This window comes from Microtus ochrogaster, unplaced genomic scaffold (genome assembly GCF_000317375.1).
Source record: "Microtus ochrogaster isolate Prairie Vole_2 unplaced genomic scaffold, MicOch1.0 UNK35, whole genome shotgun sequence".
In the NCBI taxonomy this organism is placed as follows: Eukaryota; Metazoa; Chordata; class Mammalia; order Rodentia; family Cricetidae; genus Microtus; species Microtus ochrogaster.
The window spans coordinates 1,891,869-1,916,013 of NW_004949133.1; the positions used below are offsets into that span (position 1 = coordinate 1,891,869).

General features: G+C 42.6%; 1 protein-coding gene across 1 annotated transcript in view; it reads right to left on the minus strand.

Annotated features, from left to right (window-relative positions):
* Aim2 (absent in melanoma 2) overlaps window positions 1-24,145 on the minus strand; it is a 43,103-nt gene that overhangs the window by 843 nt on the left and 18,115 nt on the right. Inside the window, exons 2-5 of the mRNA XM_026789978.1 lie at window positions 10,164-10,493; window positions 5,130-5,281; window positions 2,696-3,110; window positions 600-784 (exon numbers count right to left, since the gene is read on the minus strand). Coding sequence (XP_026645779.1) covers window positions 600-784; window positions 2,696-3,110; window positions 5,130-5,281; window positions 10,164-10,428 — 1,017 coding nt within the window. The 5' untranslated portion in view covers window positions 10,429-10,493. The remainder of the gene's footprint in view (window positions 1-599; window positions 785-2,695; window positions 3,111-5,129; window positions 5,282-10,163; window positions 10,494-24,145) is intronic.

A 24,145-nucleotide genomic window follows, 5' to 3' on the forward strand; every position in this document is an offset into this window, starting at 1 on the left:
GAGGATGGGATTTTCACCTGTTGGCCATTGACTGCAGGGTATTTAAGCCTCCATGGTGCTATTAAAGAGGGGCTTTGTACCAGTGATTGGAGGTCTGTGTGTCTGTTTCTGTGTGTGTTTCCTCAACCTCCAGCCCCTTTCCAGAAGCTTGCTAAGTGGATTCTAGCGCACAGAGCGCACACAGGGGCGCAGTGCGCAGCACGTTGGACTTGCTCAGAGATTTGTTTTCAAGGTTTTTAAAGTCTGTCTTGACTTACAACTGCATTTGTCAGAATGATTTGTGCAACTTCAGGCAGGTTGCTTTCATTAGACTTAGACTGTCATCCAAAAACTCACTGTGGAGTTCAGAGAGAGAGAGAGAGAGAGAGAGAGAGAGAGAGAGAGAGAGAGTTTGTATGTGTGTCTTTGTGACACCCATGGGTTTATAGCTGGGCATCTAGGATATGAATTTTCTAAAGCCAGGCTCCTCAGTTTTGTGAGATGAAAATGCACTACATATGAGCTCTTCTCTGTCGTATCTTGTTCATCAGCCTCTTTTCTGCTTTCTGACATAAAACACAAAATAATGTAGTCTTTTGAGAACTGACATTCTTCCATACCTTAAAGAAGCTGTAGGGTCCTGATTTCAACTGTGTTTTCTCTCCATCTTCTGACACTTCAAAAAATACGAGTCTAAGCTTATCTTCTTTCTCGCATTTTATTTTGTCCTGGTTTCCAAGCACCAGCACGTCCATCTCCCCTGTTTTGTCGTGTACACCATAGAGTGTTCTGTCCTTTTGCTGCTCTGTTATCTGTGAAAGGAAACAACAACCAAGCTCCACTGAGATGACTAAGGAAGAGCGGCATGTAAATCAATCCTCAGACAAGACAGGAGCAGCTTTCCAAAAGAAATATAAGGAGGAATTCCAGCTTCCAAACTAACAGGCTTCGACCTAACCGGTATTAGCAAATGTCAATGGAGGAGGTAGGAGAATCCTACTAAAAGCATGTCCCTTCTGTCCATCTTTCTTCTGTCCATCTTTCTTCTGTCCATCTTTCTAGGCCCAAGACTTTTTTCCTCTGGGAAGCCAGGATGGCTCAAAGAAACAACTAATAGTTGGGGAAAACGGGGCTTCTCCAGGGCCAGTGTACAAGAAGCATAAGAAAGGAAGAGAAGGAAAAGAAAGCAGGAAGGAAATGAAGGGAAGGGAAATGAAGGGAAGGGAAGGGAAGGAAGAGAAGAGAAGAGAAGAGAAGAGAAGAGAAGAGAAGAGAAGAGAAGAGAAGAGAAGAGAAGACCTTGTGGTTAGGAGGAAGGTCACTTAGTGACTTTAATCTAGAGAGATGCACAAACTAACAATAAAAGATCTAGTGAAGAAGTCTAAAAGTCAGAATATCAAGGACAACATATCATTCACAATCAAATCTGGATTGAATGGGACCAGATACTAGTTAGATACGTAAAATATGTACAGTATTTGAGAGTTAGTTTGATTGACCATGTGAATAGACATTAGTGAGTAGTTGACCAAATAGAAAGTTCAAAACTGAGAAGTTAAAAATGGGTATTTTTATGCTTTACTTTTTCAAGGAAGACAATTTACTCCTGCTACCTTTTCTGACAGAGCTAGAGGTCATCCAGCTACTAGGGGAAGAAATCATCAATATTCCCTATGGTCCTTCAGGATCTGTCTTAGGCCAGAAAATTGTTCACGCAAAGATAGTTTCCCTGATTCCCATGTGATAGTTTGAATAAAAAAGGCAGCCACGGGTTTATAGGGAAGGGCATTATATGAAAAAATTAAGCCTTGTTGGAGTAGGTGTGATCTTACAGGAGGAAATATGTCCCTAAGGGTGGGCTTTGAGGTTTTAGGAACTCAAGCCAGTGGCTTACTCTCTCTTTCAACTGTCTATGGGTCCAGATGTACAACTCTCGGCTACTTCTCCAGCACCATGTCTGCCTGCATGCAGCCATGCTTCCTGCCATGAGAATAATGGATGAAAACTCTGAACCTGTAAGCCAGTCCCAGTTAAATGTTTTCCTTTATAAAGTTGCTGGGGGTTATGGAGTCTCTTCTCAGCAACGGAAACTCCAACAAAGGTACCCAGCATCTAGCTAGGATTCTCTAACTCTTCCTTTCTCTTCATTCAACACTAGGTCTTCCAGGGCCTGCTCATCAGTCCCCTCGTTCATCAATGAGCACACATCTGAAGGATGCTCAAAGCAAAAGTGACTTTGAAAGTGGATGGTAATAAGTGTGTAAAATCAACACAGGGAAATAGCCACGTCTATGTTTCACAGGTTACAAGGGTAACAACGTAAATAAAAGTGGCTTCAAAACACTTGCTGGGGGCAGTGGCATGCACATGGATCAGCAGGCAGAGGCAGAGGAATCTTAGAGCATGCCAGACCAACTAAAGCTACACAGTAAAAGACCCTGTCTCAAAAGACGAAGCAAACAAAATACACACAGTATAAAACTTTTGTGAGCTTTGCACACAAGTTTTGGCAAATTATTATCCTACAAATCTTTAACTTTATTAAATTGTTTTTTTGATTGTTAAAATTGTTTAAAATCAATTATTCAATTGATTTCAATTGTCCTGTTCTATATAGAGAGAAAAAAAAATAAAACATAATTTCTAGAGTTCTGTCAAAGCTTAGGATAGGTGTTATGTTTTTCATACCAATCAGTATAAAATTGCATACAGGAACTCACCTTCTGGACTTTAAACGTCCCATTCACAATTGTTCCGCAAGGCTGGGTCTTCAGCATCTTAATTGTGGGAGTTCTTCCAGCTTTTAGCCTAATGTTATTTGGGACACAGACTGTGTGGTCAGGGTCAGCATCAACCACAGTTGAGGAGCTGGTCACCTCCAAGAAGTTACTGTGCCAAAGATAGTTTGATATTTTAATTGTTCTCCTTGGGGTAAATTTATCTTTAAAGGGTGCATATAGAACTTTTACGAAGAAAAATGCGGTCGAGTTGGCCACTGTTGCATGGAATATGTCTTCCTCAGTCTCACACTTGAAAGGATTCGTAGTTTTCAACACCAAGACCGCCAGTGGATCTTTCTGTAAACCTTCTCTGATAGCTTCCTGCTCTGCCACGATCTGCTGCTTCTGAGGCTGTGACCACAGAGAAGAGATGTTAGTTATGGGTCAACACTGTAACAGAGGCAGCCTTCATTCCGATAAACCCCAGGAAGCCAGAAAAGGCTGAGCTGAAGGGAAGATGGAGAAGTGAGGAAAAGATTAGAGACTTGGAATTATCTAGACTGAAAAAAAAATACAAAATGGATACTTCATGTTCTGTATTTAGGTGGGGCCATGGAGCTGACCCTGGAGACAGAATTCCTCAGTCAGATTCCTTCCTTGTCATATAATTTAGGAAAAGAGTGTGTCAGAAACCTGAATCATTGCTGGTGCTTAATCTGATCTTGTCTTCTTGTGATTCTATTACAGTGTTCTGAGCGTTTATGGGACTCTCGTGTAAGGGTGGGAAGGTTCACTGATGCGCACAGAGCGCTCCACATCCCCAGGAATATCCTGTGCACAATAAAACACAGATCATTAAGTGCGAGTAAACAAAGAGATCCGGGATGAGCGCCTGCAGATGGATTAAAGGGAGAGTGGGAATCAGGATCAGCTCTACCTTTGTGAGTTTACTCTTAGAAGCCATGAATTATATACTAAGGCTTGCCAAAAAGTTACATCTTAACGTTTGTAGTTATAAATGACTGAAATCATTTAAATACCAAAAAAAAGGATTTTGTCAAATAAAATATTGTAACACAACATATAAAATGTTAAGTCTGCTTCAGGGGGATAATATAACAAACCATTTTAATTGATTTAACAAAGGACAAAAGTGCATTCCTTATTGAGGACGCACAATAAACTCACTACAGGGATGTTCCCAATGATAAATGGGCTTTCCTCTCCACAACCAAACTACGGTGATTGTCTGCTCATCTTGGTTTTTGTTCTTCCAAATTAAGAAAATAAGAGGGATAGGACACAGTGTGTGTGTGTGTGTGTGTGTGTGTGTGTGTGTGTGTGTGTGTGCAACTGCAGGTGCAGTTATGCGTCTGCTCACGCTTGTGTATGCTTTAGAAACAATGCTATTGTCTTACAAGTAATTAACTACCTGTAAGCAAAGAGAGACACTTAGGAAAAGAGGCCCGGAAGAGTAGATTTTGAACTGGATTTCTGGGAGACCTTGAAATGTGAGCCCAACACTACATCTGATGATCAGCATCCCACACTCAATCTGATCCAAAGCAGGAAAATGCCAAGTTCACTGAGGACTATTGCAGAACTTTTTGTTTCCAGGCCTAGGAATTCTCTTTGTATCTATCAGACTATACAATATGTATTTTCATGTCTTTGATTAAAATGCAACATTTAAACCTTAGTATTGTTTTCTTGGCAATTCTGGAAATTTCTGAGCTAAGCACAGAGGAAGTGGGTGGGTGCTCTAGGCAGAATGGTGGACATATCCTAAACTCATCCCTCTGGAAAATGATGACAATGCCTTCATGGGGAATAAAACTGCATGTGCTTGATGGGTTTTGTGGTGGCTCCCAGCATGCTTCTCTGTCAGGACTAAGGGTCAAAGACTATCTTCAGTTTTATTCCCTCTGTTACAAAGAGCCATTTCCCCACTAAAAGAGCGGGCACATAGTGAGTATAGGGATGTCGTTTCCATTCACATTGTGACAACCCTGACGGGCGTTCTTAGTCCCTAATTCTCTCACTGCACAGACTGAACTCCTGGTTGCAAGTCCACTGAACTTGAAATTCTCCCCCTTTTCCTCACTTCCTAAACCTCCTCACAAGCTGAATGCCAACCACACCCTAAAACATACTCACTGAAAATGGTCCCTGGCAGTTTTCTTCCAGGAGAGGCTAAGATAGCAATGTGTTAGTATGCCCAGAGCGTGACAGAAACTAGAAGCTTCCAGGCTACATAAATTGATGAATTTGACTGACTTTTCTTTTTGTAATGCAGACAGATCTTTCTTATCCTGGCCTTGCTTTCCTGCTTTGTATGCTCTGAGCCAAAAAGCAGGCTTCCTGAGCTGGATGAGAGGGAGAGTCATAGGAGGGGGTCCTCACGAGGACCACGGAGATGCCCTGGCCTACCTTAGCCTGAGGACGGACTTCTGGAGAAGAGTTTTTCTTGGAGGATTCGCCTCCGCTGGTGGCAGAGGCACCAGAACAGTTTTCATCTTGACTTCTCTGTTCTACTTGCTGTGTTCCTTTCTTCTTTCTATTTGTCATGGATCTACTCTCAACTGAAAAAGAAGAAAAAAGAGGAGAAGGGGGAGAAGGAAAGAAGGAAAAGCGAAGGAGGAGGAGGAGGAGGAGGAGGAATCAAAAAGAGGTACGTTAACCTAAAATGCATGAGCAAGCATGGCTGAGACATTAGAATATCATGACCTCTCAAGAACAAAATTAGAAGGGAGACAGAGCAGGATGATGGACTAGGAGTTTCCCATCGTCAGTCCCCCAAAGAATACAACTCATGACTATCCCCAGACAAGGCACATTAGGGAACATCTCAGAATGCAAATAATGTATCTTCTAGAACCATGGAACCAATAATGTCTTGAAGGTAAGAGAACTGTTTTCATTTTCACAATGTTATGTCCCTTCCAAGATAGCACAACCCCATGCCTACTATGGTGAAGATGGAGGGCAAAGGGTGAGCCTGTGGCCTTCTCAGCATTAGAGGATTCTTTATAGAAGGCTCATTTTCATGAGGAACACTGGGGACACTGGCAAGACTGGAATAACGGGGGCCAATTAGAAATAAACAAAACAGGGCTGTAGAGACGGCTCAGAGGTAAAGAGCGCTGGCTGCTCTCTTCCAGAGATCCTGAGTTCAATTTCCAGCAACCACATCATGACTCACAACCATCTCTGAGATCTGGTGCCGTCTTCTGGCACGCAGGCATATACTGTATACATAAATAAAATAAATTTTTTTAAAAAAAGAAAGAAACAAAATGAAGTGGGTCTCCCTGGGACCAGTACATGCACTGCCTTATGGAGTTGTGCAATTAAAGAGAAGATGGTATAGTACTTTAAGAGGCATGTATATGCCAAGTGGTGGTGGTGCAAGCCTTTAATCCCACACTCAGGAGGCAGAGGCAGACAGATCTCTGTGAGTTCAAGGCCAGTCTGGTCTACAAGAGCTAGTTGCAGGACAGCAGGCTCCAAAGCTACACAGAGAAGGCCTGCCTTGAAAAACAAACAAGACAAAACAAAAATGCATGCACACAGATTTGTTGGCTTTGAATCACAGCTACTGCCAACTGTTCAGTTAGCCTTAGCACTCTGTGTAAGGTTCCTCCAGACTTGCTGGGGGAGGGTGTATACCTTTGCACACGTGGAGTGTGATGACCCTGCCCAGCCTCAGAGCAAGGCACCAGGCTTCTGGAAGGTTATAGGCAATCTCATATGTTCTCAAATAGCCTTAAGAGGAAACATTTGATTCTGCTGGCCACAGCCTATGATGAAACTCGCCCACTCAGCCCGGGGTTTTACAAAAAAGGTTTTTTGTTAAAGGCAAATTTGTGCCCCAATATTTCCTCAGCATCTGGTCTCTCCAACCCTCGTGACCACGGAGAGATAGGACTGGGAAGACTTTTAGTGCAGCCTGAGGTTCAGTGCGAGCCCAAACTGGAAGGAAAGCCTGAGATTATACATAGCTGTGTAGCATAGTCTCTGGCCCTGCCATTCCAAGTGGCCCAAGAGCAGCACCCACAGCCTTTTCCAGTCTCGGAACCCAACTCATGGCCATGTCCAAATAGAGGCCCGATTAGGGCCTACATCACATAAACTTAATAATTAAAGATGATTACAGATGCTAGCCAGCAGCTCTACCTGACTGCAGCAACATCCAGTTAGTGACCTCACTGGACCATGCAATGTATCCTTATTTGACCACAGGACACAGGCAGTAGCCTGGTCCAGTCGGAGAACCTGAGAAGAAGGTGCTCCCCACAGCCCATACCGGCTGACATATGCAAAAGCACAGCTGGGTGAAAGAAAAAGGGAGGATGAAGAGGAGGAGGAGGAGGAGGAGGAAATGAAGAAGTAGAAGAGTAAAGACAAAAAAAAAATTGTTACCGCTTTCTCTTCCTCAAATGTGCAGACACCAACCACAAAAAAAAGAGACCCAAAGTCTGGACCATCCAGAGCCCCGGTTCATCTGAACCAGCGCAAAAACCATGTAAGCCAGGCAACAGTGCGGTGTTGTATTTAAAGCAATGGAGAAGAAACTGCATATTTGCTAAGGAAGAATATTTTACCTAGAAAACTCTCCCTCAACAGAGGGAGAAGTGGGCAAACAAGATGCCTCTGGGGTAAGGGCATTTGCCACCAAACCCGATGACCTGAGGTCAGCCCCATGTCTCCCTTGCTGGAAGGAGAGACCTGAGTCCTGCATGCCAATTTCCTGAGCCTAAAGGAGCTGCTGATAACCATAAAGAATTAAGGGAATATTAGTAAATGGAAAAGCAGGTTGTTAAGTGAATGACGTATTCACTTTTCAGCAATGCCCCCATAAGGCAGCTGTGTGATAGATCCTGGGTACCCAGGTCAAGGATTAGGTTTTATTTTATTCTGAGACAGCAACTTCTTGTCCTGATTTTGATGTGACCATCTATCAAGGTGGCCAGTGTTCAATTGCTTAAGGGACTCACGAGAAAAGCATGTCTTAAGAAATTTTTAGATGTGGTTTCTCACAGAATCTGAACCATTCGGAATGTTGATGGATTTGCTTTTGCTAGAAATCAAATGATTTAATGAATATAGAAAGCAGTAGAATGAGGTCTCTAGTCACATAACAAGGTACTCTGTCACTATATCTCAGACAAAAGAAGGTAGTTGAGTCTTGGTCAGGGATGTTACAGAGACTCTTTCAGGCATGTCTAACCCAGGGTCTGTGGATCACAAGAATTCAGGGTATGTCTAACCCAGGTTCATTGGGTCACATGAGCCCAGGGCATGTCTAACCCAGGTTCTTTGGGTCACATGAGCCCAGGGCATGTCTAACCCAGGTTCTTTGGGTCACATTAGCCCAGGGCATGTCTAACCGAGGTTCTTTGGGTCACATGAGCCCAGGACTTTTCTAACCCATGATCCATGGATTACATGAGCCCATGGCATGTCTAACCTATGATCTGTGGGTCACATGAGCCCAGGACAACTCTGAATGCAGCCCAAAAACAAAACCATAAACTTAACTTAAAACATTACTAGATTTTCTTGAAATACTTTAACTCCATTTTTCTGCTAGGGAGCATGAACGCTGTAAATAATGTTGGCAGGTGAGTGATGTCAAAATGGCTAGAAATGCTTACAAGAACTTAGGCTGATCTTCCAGTGACTAGCTCTATGAAATCATTTTTTTTCTTTTTCTGAGAAACAAGCACATGAAAACATTCAGTCTATACTGACAGTATAGAAGAGGAGAAGGGAGAGTCATAGTATCTCAAGGGAATAAACCCGTCATTGGATCCCACCGCACCAACCACACTGATCTCTTTTAAACGTCATTCATAGTGTTACTGCAGAGACATTCGGCAGAGCGCCACCTTTCCACTATATACTCATAATTTGATGCACACTTTTCATCTGTCTAACTCGTGGTTATATTTAAAGAATTTGGCTAGATTTGCTTTATCATACTTATGTGCCCTTATAATTTTTTTCATCAGCTTTCCTGTTCAAGCCTTTTCTCATAGTCAGAACCCTGTCATTCTTTAACGTATCCAAATATCTCCATTTTTCGTGATGGACACTTACCAGAGTAAACACTAGGTGGGAACTTCCAGGAAAGAACCCAGAAATCGACATTGCCCTAACGGCCAGAGGCATCACTGACAAACCTGTGCTACACTTCAAGCGGGTTTGCAGATGGCTTCACATAGAGCTTTGAAGGAGTATAGGAACTAAAATGACTTCTAGGTCATCAAGGGGAGCTTGTCAGTCACTCCTGGTTTTCAACTAGTTCTCCCAACTAGGTCATTTAGAGCTAATCAAACTGATAGAATCCCACCAACACTAGACATGGTAAAATGGAAGGGGAAAAATGAAGGGGGGTTTTATGTCATCCTAGCTAGGAAACAAAAATCAGGAACATGAATTGATGGAGGAGGTGGTAAAAGATATTATCAAATGTATTCAGTTGACTTGCAATAGATAAGGAAGTGTCTACTTGGAGTAAGTATGTGTTCTTACTGCCACCCGGTGGTCAAATGGAAGAACTACATATTCCTTCGAATTTCAGGCACCCTTTGAAAATAGTGTTTGGCATCATCAAACCTTGCTCTAAGTTCCTCAAAATTACTTAACAACTTATATCTGTATGGAACTTTAACCTTCCTTCGTAAGTTAAACTGGATATAAATATCTATTGAGAAGTCAGGTCACCCACGTGACAAGACACCCTTCTTCTCAGCAAGCTGTTAAAAATTTGCAACTTCTGTATTACTTAGTGTCCCCAAAGGACTGCTTCTGGAATCTATCACTTTAGGGAGTCTCTTGATGAAGCATTCCTTTGTCAGCTCTATTAGCTATTTAAATACAAAGGATTCACCAGTTATTCTTAGGGAGCAATTGGGACAAAGTGCATATAATTGAAGGAGACTTGGTGGCGGTTTATCGAATACAAGCACGTCCTTTGTATCCTGGAAATTGATAGTGGCATCTATTCTGGAGATGTGTAAAGGTAGAAACTCCATGAACTCGAAGCACAAGGGCTTCCTAAAGAAAGACTGACTGGGACTTTGCAGGCTGGCTTAGTATGGAAGTGAATAGTCTATGACCAAGTGAGGCGATTCTCTGGCTTGTCTGCTCTAGGCTGCGCTGTGCTGATATTATTGTCAGGCCCTCAGTGAAGTATGAAAGCTTTAAGTACCATGGAAAGGGACCTTGAACACTAACACTGCCATCTCGTGTGCACAGTTTCTGCAAGTAGATTGGAGACAATGGATGGCAGCTCTAAGTGCTGGCAACAAAAATGCCTGAGGAAGTTGCAACGTAATTTTTAGTGCCTTTCAGGCCAGGAGGCGAAGGGACCGATGGTTGGTGATTGAGCAAATTAATGCAACACTCTGGGTGCTGTATCGCTCTTGTGTCATTAAAGGAGGGGGCATTTCCACATACCTTTTTTCTTTTGCTCCTGAAGACATTTTGCGGCGTGCATGTAATTCAACTTCCGGAAAAGGTAAATGGTCTTTGTGACTGCCAACGCTGGGCCTGAGCTCTGAATCAGCAGGTCCGCTAACTCGGTCCTGTTTGTAATCTCACCCAGTTGGCTCCTAGAGATCTTAAACTCATCCATGACAAAGTACTTGAACCGTTGCAGTTCCTTCTCGGTGATTTCCTCCAGGCCGGTCAACAAGAGTATCTCCCTGTATTCATGCTCCATCTCACAGGCGCAAGATCAGCCTGAAACAAAACCTCAGCCACAGGATCGCCGCTCGCCAAGCAAATCTACATTCAAGATAAACGAGGTGAGTGAGTGGTCAAGAGAAAATATCCAAGATGGTACCCGCGCCGCAAGAGAAAACTGGGTGAAATATGAAAAGCAAATCCCTACGCAAGGTCACTCATGTCGGGAAAGGACAGGACACCTTCACAGGGCACATGCTGCAGCAGGAATTCTTAAAGTCCTGTTCTGTGTTCCTGTCCCCTCTCAGGCACATTTGTTGAGGCGTGTGCACGGTGTACATACTTCGGGGCATACAATTTGAAACTTTGACATACATATACATGAAATACAACTTACCAGTTAGTTCACTAGCAGATCACATTTTGATGTTCTGTCTTTTCAAATTTCAAGATCAAATTTTTTTTCTCCTGTGTTCTTCTCTAAAGATTTTAAATGTCCTTTGTTAACGTCTGTAGCTATGACCTGCTTTGGATTTTTTTGTATGTGGTATGAAATGTTGTGAGGACCCTATTGTTACCCTGGCACGAATTTTCCCATGATCGCATCAGAAAGACCATGTCTTCTCCATTTACTGTTATCAAGAATCACCTTCTCAAATATGAGTTGGTCTAGTTAAGGACTCTTCCCCCTGTACAGTAGTTTGTCTCTCTGTTAATTTAGGATGCATGTGATACTTTGAATGGGAGCATTCAATAAAGTGAAGGTGTCAACCTTGTCAATTCATATTCAAACTACATGTAAAACCTCAAAGAGAACTTCTAAGGATGAATCTAAGAAGATCTGCATGAAAAGGTAAGGACAATAACATTCAAAATGATTAAAATAGTCACCAAGAAACACTGTGCTTACTACCTATAAATTCTTCCATAAAGAAGTAATGATTAAGAAAATCAGATCATAAGTAGAGATAAGTCATCATAAAATCTGAATCACTTCTAACACAAAGAGACGTGGTGTGGAAATAACGTGGGCTGTTGTGCAATGTTTGTACACTGTCTGAAGATGTCTTGCTGTCATTGGTAATCTAAAAATCTGAATGGTCAATAGCTAGGCAGTAGAGGCTAGTCGGGGTTTCAGGAAAACTAGGAAGAGGAACAGGAAACTAGGCATGTGGAATCCCTCAACAGGCTTGGAGCAAGTCGGACATGCTGTCCTGAGAAAAGGTAAAAGCTATATGGCAGAATTAGATTAATAAATGCAGGTTAATTTAAGTTATCAGAGCTAGTTGGGGACAAGCCTAAGCTAAGGGCCAAACTTTCATAATTAATAATAGTCTCTGTGTTGTTAGTTCAGTGCTGGAGATCCAAAGATAGTCTGACAAGAAAGCTTGAAACAGTGTACCATATTTACAAAGAGACATGGTGTGGGACCAATGTATATAAATCTTTTTTTAAAAAATGACCAGCAATGAGAAGGTTTCAGAAAAAAAAATATGTGGAGAGTGATACCATTTACCCTTCATCTCATATCACAGACAAAGGACAAACTCACTTGGATTAAATACCTAAGTAGGAATAGTAATACAGTTGAGAAAAACTGTTTTTCTTGACTTTACGTCTAGGAAAAAGAAAGTTTACTAAACAATATACGCAAAGGACAAATAAGAGAGGCAAGGCTGTATTAAGTTTCATTGAATTCATATTCTAAATTGCTTTTTTAAATTCTTCTCTCATATATTATATTCTGACTGCAGTTTCCCCTCCCTCCTCTCCCCCAAGTCTCTCCCAGCTAAATTTCCTCATAAGAAATACAAACAAAGAAAGCATTTTTAAAAAAGCCCCAAACTGGGAAGATACTGCCTTGAGTGTCCATAATTAATAAACACTTTGTTGTCAGAAAATGTGAAAAAACATATATCTGCAAGAAAATTATCTACAGCCTTGATGAAAAGCGGTCAAAACATATAAATAAACAATGTGCTCTGATAGCTGATGAAGATGTATAGGAATATGCTTGACAATAATAATGTTACTTGGGAGAAAACCAGGTCGAAGAAATATGACCAAGAGAGGGTGTCATGAGAGGAAAACAACTGGCCAAAGACCTGGAGGGTCCCCACCAGTGCAGCAACGTCCCTGGGCTCTAAAGAGTGCAGCTAATGTGGCCTTCCTATCATTGTTCCTGGTAAAGACTGGGCAGGTACACAAGGGATGGAATCGCTCTGCTTACATGGGTTGTGTTCATACACAATGCCCAAAACTACCATCAGTCTCCTTTGCAACACAAGAGATACACCCGAAATAGCCACAGTGATAACTCTGCACCAGTGTGCCCAGTTCTTCTGATAATATCCAGGAAGGAAATCTCCACTGCCTTAGTATATGGAGCATGCTGATCACGTCAGCGTGCTTCCTGCGTGAAACCTTCATCTTCCTAGACCCCTCTTCCATAAAAACATAATCACATTTTATATGAAAAATTAAGACACCAATTTCTCTGAAGGTTGGTTCTCTTATTTGCATACAATTTGCATTTTATTGCATAAGACGTCCACTCAAAAGGTTTTAAAGTATTTGTTTGGGACCAAGATGAAACTCAGTAGCAGAGCCCGTGACTACGAGGCAGGAGGCTCTGGGTTCAGCCGCAAGCACCACAAGCAAACAACCAGTGGGGTGGTATTAGAAGGCGGATGATATACAAAGGAAATGCGTTCAACTCTGGCTAGCAGCCTTGTGGCCATCAGCAGTCCCAGCTGCAATCTGACAGTGCTGTGCCATGCACAATGCATACTCAAAGCGCTTGCACAAAGAGCCTAAAAGACGGGAAGAAAAGCAAACATATAGGCAGGACTGACTTGTCTCTAAATTCGGGGGATTCTTGCCAACTCAAAGAAGTGGCCGGTATGGCCTCCCTGGAAACTATCAGCTGCTTGTCAGCTGTAGGTTAAGTTTGGTACTCAAGGTGGGATGACTTGCCTGAAGATACACAAGGATGCGTAGATGGGCTGGCCTCCAATCTTCTAAACCCAAGCCCTCTGCCCTTTCTTTTGCTAACTGCCTTCATATTATTCAGAGAATGTGCAATAACACCTTTAAATTAAGGAAAGTATATATGTGGATGTTATTGGGTATGATTTGAAGACAACTATTCCTTAAATACCTGTATCTAACTCTCTGGCAATTTTAATAATAGTATAATAATTGCCATGCTTTTCCCTTGCTTGCTCATCTCTCTTCATGGTGCGTCTGCAAAGCTGAAATCTATCCTCTATAGATGTCTGTTCAACCATCCCTGGGTGCACTTTATGAAGCCGGCCCTGACCCTGTTCCTCTCTGCTGCCCCACACTCTCTCCTTCTTCTCTCTGTTTGTCGACTTAGCAATGTGGTATCTTTGTTTCTTTGTGTTCTAGTTTACATTCTGCGCTGGAAAGACAGTGGCCGGTGGGCAAGGACTCTGTGGCTCATCTCTGCAGCCTTCGCTCCTAAAACGGCATCGGGGATCTGGCACGTTTTCACTAACCATGTGTTGAGTGAGCAGACTAGGCTTCTCCAACTAAAACCACAGCTCTGGGCATCTCCATGCTCTGGGCTGTACTCGGGGTTCACTGGGTTTGACTCAGAAAAGATAACAATACAAGGTGGCAGCTAACTAAGGACCCCCAGCAACCATCTTCCTCAGGCATACAGAGTTCGATCAGCTGGTCACAGCCCAAACCACCAATGAAGAGACCATTGTGTCTGGATTTCATTTGATAAGAAAAGACATGTTGAAAAAACTATAGGGAAAGATTTGTTCATGCTGAGACTCATTCAAGTCCGTGAAGTGTGGAGCCCAGAAGGACAAGAAATTAAGTTCAGGCCTTAGACTTTAAACTCAGTTCCAGGCCATCACCAAGAAGCACAATGCCTGCAAGAATTCTTTAACCTCTGCCCAGGATAGACTGACAAACCAGAACTGTGTTAGCCAGATTGTTGATTTCCTTTGCCACTCCTCCTTGGATCTGGGTAGGGCAGAGGATGAGTGGAGAGGACTCTACCCAAAGGCAACAGAGCACAAAAGCCCCGAATTCTGCTTCCTGCAATGGGAACTAGTGGCAAACAGAAAGTAAAGGCCTTTAGAAGCAAGCCACAGCTCACAGATGAAGCCTCCCAACTGGTACTGGCATTAAACAGCATGCCAGTGGGGCAGACTCAAGTTTGACTAGCTTGTTGCCAGCCTTGAAGCGGGTAAAGGACACAATCCTACTCAGACTACAGAGTTTTCTCTGACTGTGAGACTCAGGTGTGACCCAGTTTAGAGGCACCCCAGGTGGACCCTAGGCTTGGGCTTCAGCTATCTTCAAGTCAGTCTTAGCAGACAGATCATCAAGACGTGGCTGTCACCAAGCAGAGACTTGTGTCCCACTGGGATGGAGTCCTATTTTGGCCTGTGGTTCTCCGATCTGCATGGACCTGAGTGCACTCAGAATGGGTGAATCCACCAGGAAAGGGGGCAGAGAGAGAGAAACAAGTCAAAGCTAACTCTTTGGTCACTGCCAGTCACAGCTCTAACGACCCTTTCAGGAAGTGGCTTTTGAGGGAGGCAGGAAATGATAACACACTTGTGTTCCGGAAGCTAAGAAAAGATCCTTCTTAAAGGAAACATGGGACCAACTGTGCCTCTTCTGATTGCTCGTTTTGTGTAATGCTAGGCAAGGTGAGGACTGCAGATCTGCTGTGGAATTAGTCACGTGAGGTTAGTGGTGACAGGTAGAAGGGCAGGGACGGGAGGATGGAAGGCAAGCCCAACTCTTGCTATAAAAGAGCCAAGGAAATGTGATTGAAGATTAGGGCAGGGCAGAAAATGGAGAAAGTAATTTTCGCAAGCTTATTTGTTCACTTGCTTTTCTGCTATGGGAGAAATTAGGCTGGTTTCATGCTGATGAGAAGGATCTAGAAGGGGCTGGCGAACTGTGGTATTGAAGAACAAAGGGGAAACTGCTCATGTGAGTGAGCCTTAGGATGATTCCTAACGTGCAGCACACCTTCTGAAACAAAGGAAGCCCACTCTCCGTTTCTTGAGCCTGACATCAGCTGTGCAGGACAGACACCCACCTTTCCCGTGCCAAGAATTCGGAACTGTTCAGGGATTTCCAACTGTGTTCATTTGCCGCCTACAGCTGACAGCCATATAGCTAGACAGATACAGACTCAAATCCTGGCTCTGCCATTTTACTAGCTGTGTGACATCTGGTAAATTACAGCCTACTAACGTGTCTACATCCTCCAGTGTAAAATAGGGAAAGGTGATCAGAACTTTTACATGACTGCTGTTACAATGTCATGCAGCTGAATCCAGAACTTGTAACAGTTACCACAGATCAGTAATTACTCAAAGTCAGCTATGAATATAAAAAGTGAAAGAGAAGATTCAGAGGAGTGATGTAAGGAATAGCATTTTAACCTGGGATGAGAGGCAACGGCTTGTGTTAGAAACTGGAAGAAAAAGATGGATGGGTGTTTTTCTAAAACCATCCTTTGAAAAGACAGAGGAGGAAGAAAGTTTGAGAGCTTGCCAGCTGGAATGACATCACTGGCTGATTGTCTGGGCTAACTCAGAGGGCTCAGGCAGGCATGGCAAGGCTTGTACCATGGGAGGCAAGGCATTTATTACTTAAAGACTCCCAGTGTCCTGTGAGGGTTTAAGTCACTAAGCTACTGGGCTACTGCCCCCGAAGTTACCTTGGGGATCCTGCAAAATCAAGACTGACTGCAGAAAATGTCAGTCTCCTAAAAAGGCTGGCAGGAAATCTTTAAGAAAGATTGGCACTCAAGAGAAGTGAGTCCAACCAAAAGACTCCAGGGGATGGAGCTGAAGGCACAGTAAAGGAAATGTCTGCTTTTGAAGCTGATGTCATCTGCTCCGGTTCAAATCCTCAGAGGAAGAGCAGCGTGGCTGGTCCTCACAGGCTTCCTTTCCTGTGGATAAACCAGAAAATCACCCTGATCCAACACTCTGTTTCACTTCTGGTCTCTGAGTGCCCAATAAGCATGCGCTGGCTTCCATCTGGCACAGGAAGCAACATTTCAATATTCTGGTAAGCACCACTCTTTGCCCCAAGGCACCACAAAGACTTTCCCGTTCCCAGGTCCATGGCTGATCGGATACAGCTAAATCAGCGGAGATAATCTTCCTTTCATAGCCCAGAAAATAATTCTTGTAGACACTTCCTATTGTTTCACCCTAAAGTTACAGTGCCTCAAAGACAGAAATGACCACGAGATTAAAAAAAATGATAGCAGAGGACTAGCTGATCTTGTGCAGCAAACAAACTTAAGGTACCACTTGATGTCTGATCAGAGATAGACGTTCTCACAGTGCACAGAAGGTAAAGGCAAGGATGAAAACACCAAGTCACTCTGGTGTACACAAAAAGTTTGACACCAACATCTATGCTATATGAGAACACATAGCCCAAAATCAAAACCCAACTAAAACGAAACCAAAAATAAAAAAAAAAAATTGCTGATCTCAGAGGCAAGCAAAAATGCATATAAAATCCCCCATCATTACTCAGACTCCTGGCCCAAGTTTGAAGCTGGTGATGTACCTCATTTCTAACTCAGTGAATCAACAATGATGATGTTAATGCTCACAGTGATGGATCAGATGTGAGAGTATAGAAGTAAATCGGAAAGTTCTAGGTGTAGAGTAACTACTAGAAGTCATGGAAGTGGAGATACAATTTAACGTATACAGTAACAAGTTATGAGGACAGTTCTAACAGAAACATGCTCCAGAGGCCATGGGAGCAGAAGAACACCTACCCATGCCCTGCGATTACATAATCAGCCAGGCAATGTAGGACCCCTTTAATCTATCCCTACAAGAATCACCCCACACAGCCACAGTTGTACCCTCAAACAGGATCTTATCAACAAGCTATCACTGTACAGCAATTCTATGCCCTTCCCTACATTACTTTAACCCACAGGTAGCACCAACCATCATCTGAAACATTGTCCATTTTCTTCTGTGTCCTCCTGTTTGTTTTGTCTGAATCTGGTGATCTGGCTTTTGTTTATTATATTATATATTATCCCTTAGAAGCCTTTTTGTTTTCTAATGAACAACATAAAGGTAGTATATCTATATGGGAGAGGAGGTGGGAAGAAACTAGAAGGAATAGAAGGAGGGGAAACGGTAGTCAAGATATATTAAGTGAGAAAAAAATCTATTTTTTTAATTTATTTATTTATTAAAGATTTCTGTCTCTTCCCCGCCACCGCCTCCCATTTCCCTCCCCCTCCCCCAATAATTGCCCCCCCCCAGCCAGAAGAGCAATCAGGGTTCCTTGCCCTGTGGGAAGTCCAAGGACCGCCCACCTCCATCCAGGTCTAGTAAGTTGAGCATCCAAACTGCCTAGGCTCCCACAAAGCCAGTACGTGCAATAGGATCAGAAACCCATTGGAAACAACCTAGATGCCCTTCAATGGAAGAATGGATGAAGAAAGTATGGAATGTATACATATTAGAGTACTACTCAGCAGTAAAAAACAAGGGCTTCTTGAATTTTGCATGCAAAAGGATGGAAATAGAAAACACTAACCTGAGTGAGGTAAGCCAGACCCAAAAAGAGGAGCATGGAATGTACTCACTCATATTTGGTTTCTAGCCATAAAGAAAAAAAATCTATTTTTACTAAAAAGGGGAGAAAGGAGCACCTTTTAATCAATCATTGTTTTACTTTTTCTTCTTTGTTAAAGATCATTCAGTTAACCATGTTTATTTGGGTCTACTTTTAGACTTTGTACTCTGACCTATTGACTTTATATATATGTATTTATATACATTTATATATGCATTTATATATAATCAATATATGTGGGGGGACTGTATGTGTTTCTGTGTACCTCATGTGTGCAGGAAACTGTGGAGTCTAGAAGAGGGAACATGATATCCTGGAACTGGAGTTAGAATTGGATATGAGCTCATCTGTGTGGTGCTGGGAACCTGACCTGGGACTCTGTGAGAGCAGGGAGACTCTTAGCTCTCTCCGGGACTCCCATTTGCATATTATGTCCTGGCTGCTACACTGTCTTGGATTCCGCAGCCCAGCTGTCAGTCTCAAGGCTAGGCAGCATCTGTCTTCCAAGCGGTTTATCCTTCGCGACTCCATGAACTTTTCTAGGTTTTCAACTTTTCCAAATAAATTTAAAATCAATTTTGAGTATCCCTGAAGTCACTCATTGGAATTTTTATTGCATCTAACTTATAAATCAAGTTGGGGAGTAACTTATGAATAATACTAAATCTTCCTCTCCATGAACATGAGATATGTCTCCACTTCGTACTTCGACCTATTTTCTCCATTTTGTGGTTTTCTTTATATGTATGATATTGAACATATTTAGTTAGATTTATCCCTAGGCACACCACTTCTCAGGAGATAAAATTCAGTTTTCACTTTCAACTTAGTCTTGCTTATCACTCATATACAAAAAAGGAAATGCCTTTTGTTGTTTGGTTTGGTCTTGGCTATGGCTTTTTACAAAAATCTCTCTTGGCTCAGAAGTCAAGAGCACTGGTTGCTCTTCCAGAGGACCTGGGTTCAATTCCCAGCATCCACATGAGAGCTCACAACTGTCTGTAACTCCAGTTTCAGGGGATCTGACACCCTCATGCCAATGTGCGTAAAATAAAATTAAATAAATTATTTAAAAAGCTCATCATGGCTTTCAAATTATTGGACACAAATTTACTCACTAGGCTTTTAATACCCATGGGATCTGTGGCGATGCCATGCCTGTCATTGTTCACATTAGTTACCTATCTTTTTTCTGCTCACTGGGAGTTTTGCTTATTTGTTCACTTAGTAAATATAAAATACCAAGTGTCCATGGATTTAACCAGAAATTGTAAAGCGACTGCACTTGTATATTGGAATCATCTGTGCTTGTAAGATGTGGGAAACTCTCAAAATAAGAGAGAGGGAGAGAGAGAGAGAGAAAGAGAGAGAGAGAGAGAGAGAGAGAGAGAGAGAGAGAGAGAGAGAGAGGCATGAGGAAGCTTCATTTTCAGGAAATTGAACATAGATAACTGGGAGAGAAAGTCTGTACTGTCATTAGGAAAGTAGGAAAGGCTGGACATGGCCAGGCACAGTGGCACACACTTACCTACCTAACACTCAAGCACTTGAGAAGCAGAGTTGAGACAATTGCCTCAACTTGGTCTGCATGTCAAGTTCTATTCCAGTCAGGGCTTCAATAAGAGATCCTATCTCGAAACAGAAAAACCAAAACCAAAAGGCTAAAATAGCTGCTGCTAGTGAGTGGAATTTGAAGTAGGAATACATTAGGCAGAGTTTTATTTCCCAGTGTGAGGGGACTAAACTGATGACATTATGCAAGCTAGGATAGCACTCTGCCACTGAGCAATATCCCCATTCCCAAAGGAGCTACTCTTGCCATGCTTACAGTTCTATTTGATAAAAACAATGATTAAATCTAAAACGTAAGGGGCTCTGCTAATTTTCATTAACGTACTTCACTATTCCATCACCTCAAAATTCATAAGCAATAACATTAATACCAATTATGATCCACAATAAAATAAATAATGCTTTAGAAACAGAATTAATTACATCCAGATAAATGGCTTTATAAAGGATTAATTAGGGGGGAAAGGCACTTGGATTCACCTGGTTCAGAGTCAATTTTAAAAAAGATTTTGAGACACAGTCTCCACTCTGTGTCCCACATTTCCCTTGAACTGGTGGATTGGTGGTTCACCTGGCTCACACCTTCAGGTGCTGGAATTAAAGGCATGCACTATATGTACAATGGTGCCTGGCTCAGGGTCAGATTCTCAGTAAGTAGGAATTCTATAAAGTGGAAGCCTACTCGAGTGGAATGGAAGTTATCTCATAATATTTTATACGTGCGTGTTATATATAATTGCTTCAGACACAGAGGTGAAACTCTTAATCGCCCACTGGGAGCTAAGATAAGCTAGTGGAACTGGAATGAAATGAAGAGATGGAGTTACTTGACCAGGAATACTCAGCTAGTTTGTGCTTTAGTCTATTGTCTTCAGGTAATTTTCCTTTTCCCTCCCCGTGTTATGCCTTGCTTTTTTAAAACATGTGGGAATAACTCCATACTCAATATGCAAAACAACTTTTAGGAATGCAGACAGCTGAGTCAAACCATGGAAGGGTAGGTTCTAAAATCCCCAACTCTATCTGTGCCTATTTCTTGTTCATCACATCCTTCCCTGAACCTGTTACACAGCTCAAAATACAGCTAAATTTCCTTCCACACAAGAATCAATAACCTCAAAGTGTTCAAGATTCTTGCTGCAAACAACAAAATTGACTCCAGGTAGTTTAATAAAATCTGTTTTCTTAAAGATAATAACCCCTCAGAGATCACTAAAGGCTGAAGGAACAAAGTCTGGTGTAAACTCACAGGAAAGGGGTCCCTGCCTCTTTCCTACCCACACCTCAAACCACACAGTAAACCTGTTTCAAAGGAGGACACACACTGCTGCTGACACCTGCAGAATGTCAAGATCTGGCTCCCACGGCAACCACTACAACTTCAGTGCTGATGCTGCCTCAGTGCCAGCAATCCTACTGCAATTTCAGTTGGTGCCTAAGATCTAGACACCCCTAAAGCAGCCATGTAGATCGGAGCTGCGGGCTAAGTTCTGCTACCCGGCTCCAGCATGGCTAGCTTAGCTCCGGAAATAATAACACACAAATTTTTTTCTTTTAAATACTGCCTGGCCCATTATCTGTAGCCTCTTATTGGCTAATTCTCACATCTTGATTAACCCATTTCTAATAATGTGTGTAGCACCATGAGGTGGTGGCTTACCAGGGAGATTCTTAACCTGCATCTCTGTCGGAGAGGAGAGTCATGGCAACTGCCTGACTCAGCTTCTTTCTCCCAGCGTTCTGTTCTGTCTACTCCGCCTACCTAATTTTCTGTCCTATCAAAGGGCCAAGGCAGTTTCTTTATTAATTAACCAATGAAACAACAGATAGACAGATGATCCTCCTCCATCACAGCCATATTGGCAAGGTGGATGCCCTGCATGTTCCTGGTTCTTATGCCAAAGATATCAACCTCAAACTTCACCTGGAAAGCACCCATTAGGGCAAGCCCTGGTCTGCTGCAGCCATCTGCACTGCGAAGCAAGCTGAAAATCGGGCTTTCTTCTAGGTTGCGGGGTAGGACTAATACATATGAAGTGTTTGTAAGATTCTGGAAAGCCCCAAATGTGACATGTGCCCAGTTTTAAAAAAACTGTTCAAAAGAGGTAGAGATTTGAAAGCTAAAACCCAAGATGCTGGGTCTGGAAAGCATAAGAACAATGGCATCATTACAAACACAGGAAGAGGAGGAGGAGGAGCTCATACCAGGTGATAAGAATGTGGACTGTGTACAGAAAGTGTTGAATTCGAGGTACTCATGAGATATGCAAATAGAGAGGTTTGATTGAATATATGAGCCTGGAGCTTAGATGAAAGGTCAGAACTCTGGGTAATGCAGACGGCATCAGAATACTGATGGCAACTGATACTATGAAGACGATGTGGCTGTGAGGAGAGGAGTGGGATGGAAGCATCCCATAGAGGCTCGCAGAGCTCAGGCAGCACAACACTGGGCAGAAGGAGAGTGAGAAAGGGAGACTGACAAAGAAAGGTCAGGGCACCAGAGAAAGAAGCAGACACTGTGGGTCCCGGAAGGCAGGGCGCAGGGGTTTGGAGATCAATAGTGTAGTATACATTTGAAACTTGCTAAGGGGATAGATCTCAAATGTTCTCACCATACTCACAGTAAAAGGATACCTATACCTATGTGAGGCTGGGAACACACACATACATACATACACACACACACACGTATGTAGATTATCTTGGTTCTATGATAATCATTTCACAAGGTATATACACGTGAAGACACGGCATTGTGTCCTGTAAACACAAACCAGTTTTCTGTGTCAACTATAGTTCAGTAAAGCCAGAGAGAAGACACTTTCAGATCTCCCAAATTCTGTTCAGATCTAGGAAACAAGCAGATGGTCATTTTTTACAGGGTTCAGCCCTCCTTTTCTGACTTCTGGTTAGGCTTTCTATGCTTATGCTGGGCCATGCTGTCCTGAAACAAAGATAAACAGATAACAAAGCAAATGGCCTGTGGGAAAGCGCTAAGCTTCTGCAGCTGCAGGATCAGCCACCTTTGCTACCCTCTGGAGAGTTCTCCTTACCTACCAGCTGCACAGGGGCCTCTGTTTCTCATGCATGTTGTCCCTGCTCTCATGCTGGCACACTCACCTAGCAGTGTGTGGTCATGCCTTTCTCCACATCCTTCACGACCCTACTCTGGGTCCCTGCTGCCTGGGAAAGATCCTGCCATTCTCTCCTTCCCCTTTCATTTGATCAATTTCTTATCCCAACCAGGTCTGTCTTTGCAGTTCACTTCTTCCAAAATGACTCCCAAATCCCCCAAGTTCAAATCCAGGATTTAAGGTCCTTTACAGTCACAAAGAACAGAAAGGTTCATGATACTGTGCTACCATACCAAACAGATGAGAATAACATCAGCTGTGTGACCTTGAGTTAAGTACCTTGACCTTCTGAAGTACCTAGTCCATGAGAGAACATGCGTGCACCTACAGAGGCATTATAAAAACTGGAAGAGTTCAGACACTTAAAATATTAGGAAATGTTAACTGGAAAATACAAAGCATTCAGTTAGCACTGGGCTTTATTATTAGTATTATGATATTCTTTTGTATTATTCCTGCTCTTTTCATCTAAATGCAAACTATTGGAGCAGACACCATATCAAAATATTGTTTATAAGTCAAAGTAAGCATCAGGCCAGTCGTGGCAGTTCATTTAAAGAGGAGGAAGTAGGAAGATCATTTTGAAGCCCTCTTTGGCTACATAGTAAGTTCAAGACCAACCTGGGCTACATCATCAGTACGCGTTTCAAAATAACAATGATCAAAGAGAATGAACTATATGGAGACCTCAGGCCACAACTGTTAAGTGCACAGTTTTTATGAATATTCATAAAACCATTCGAAACCAAGCTTACCAAGAGCCTACACACTAAAATTCAAGATGCGTAATGACTCTGCTGAAGTCCTCAACCCAAATTTGAGTCTTTGCTACATCTTTCTTTTTTGACCGTCCCTATCCACTCAGTGTGACTCATACTAACGACACTAGTGGCAGGAATGAGTCAGAGGTGAGCGTAGGGACAAGGCAGGCAGTAGTCAGTTGATTCTGCAAGTGACGTATGAGAGAACAGGGTACCTGGGGATAAGAACAGGTTTTCTTTACTAATTTACAACAAAACATTTATAATAATCATTTGCTAATGAGATTTTAATGATAATGCTCTATCATGCCATTTCTGTATATAAAAGACAAGTTTTTCTGTTTTATTTTCCTTCATAATTAGAAACTTTCTTCTTACACTTGCCTTTTCCTCGTCTCTCACCATGTCCGGTGAGATGGACATTACAAAACTACGGGAAGAGTGAATGTAGCCGGTGATAAGACAGAGAAGTGACTTTCACCGAGGCAGACAGATGGGCAGACGGGCAGGAAAGGAAGAGGCAAAGACAGACACAGAGTCATTTGGATATACTCAGGCTAACTGAAGGTCCAGATGACTGAATTGGCCCTGACAAATGCAGCAATGTGAGGTAGGTAGGGGTGTGTGTGTGTGTGTGTGTGTGTGTGTGTGTGTG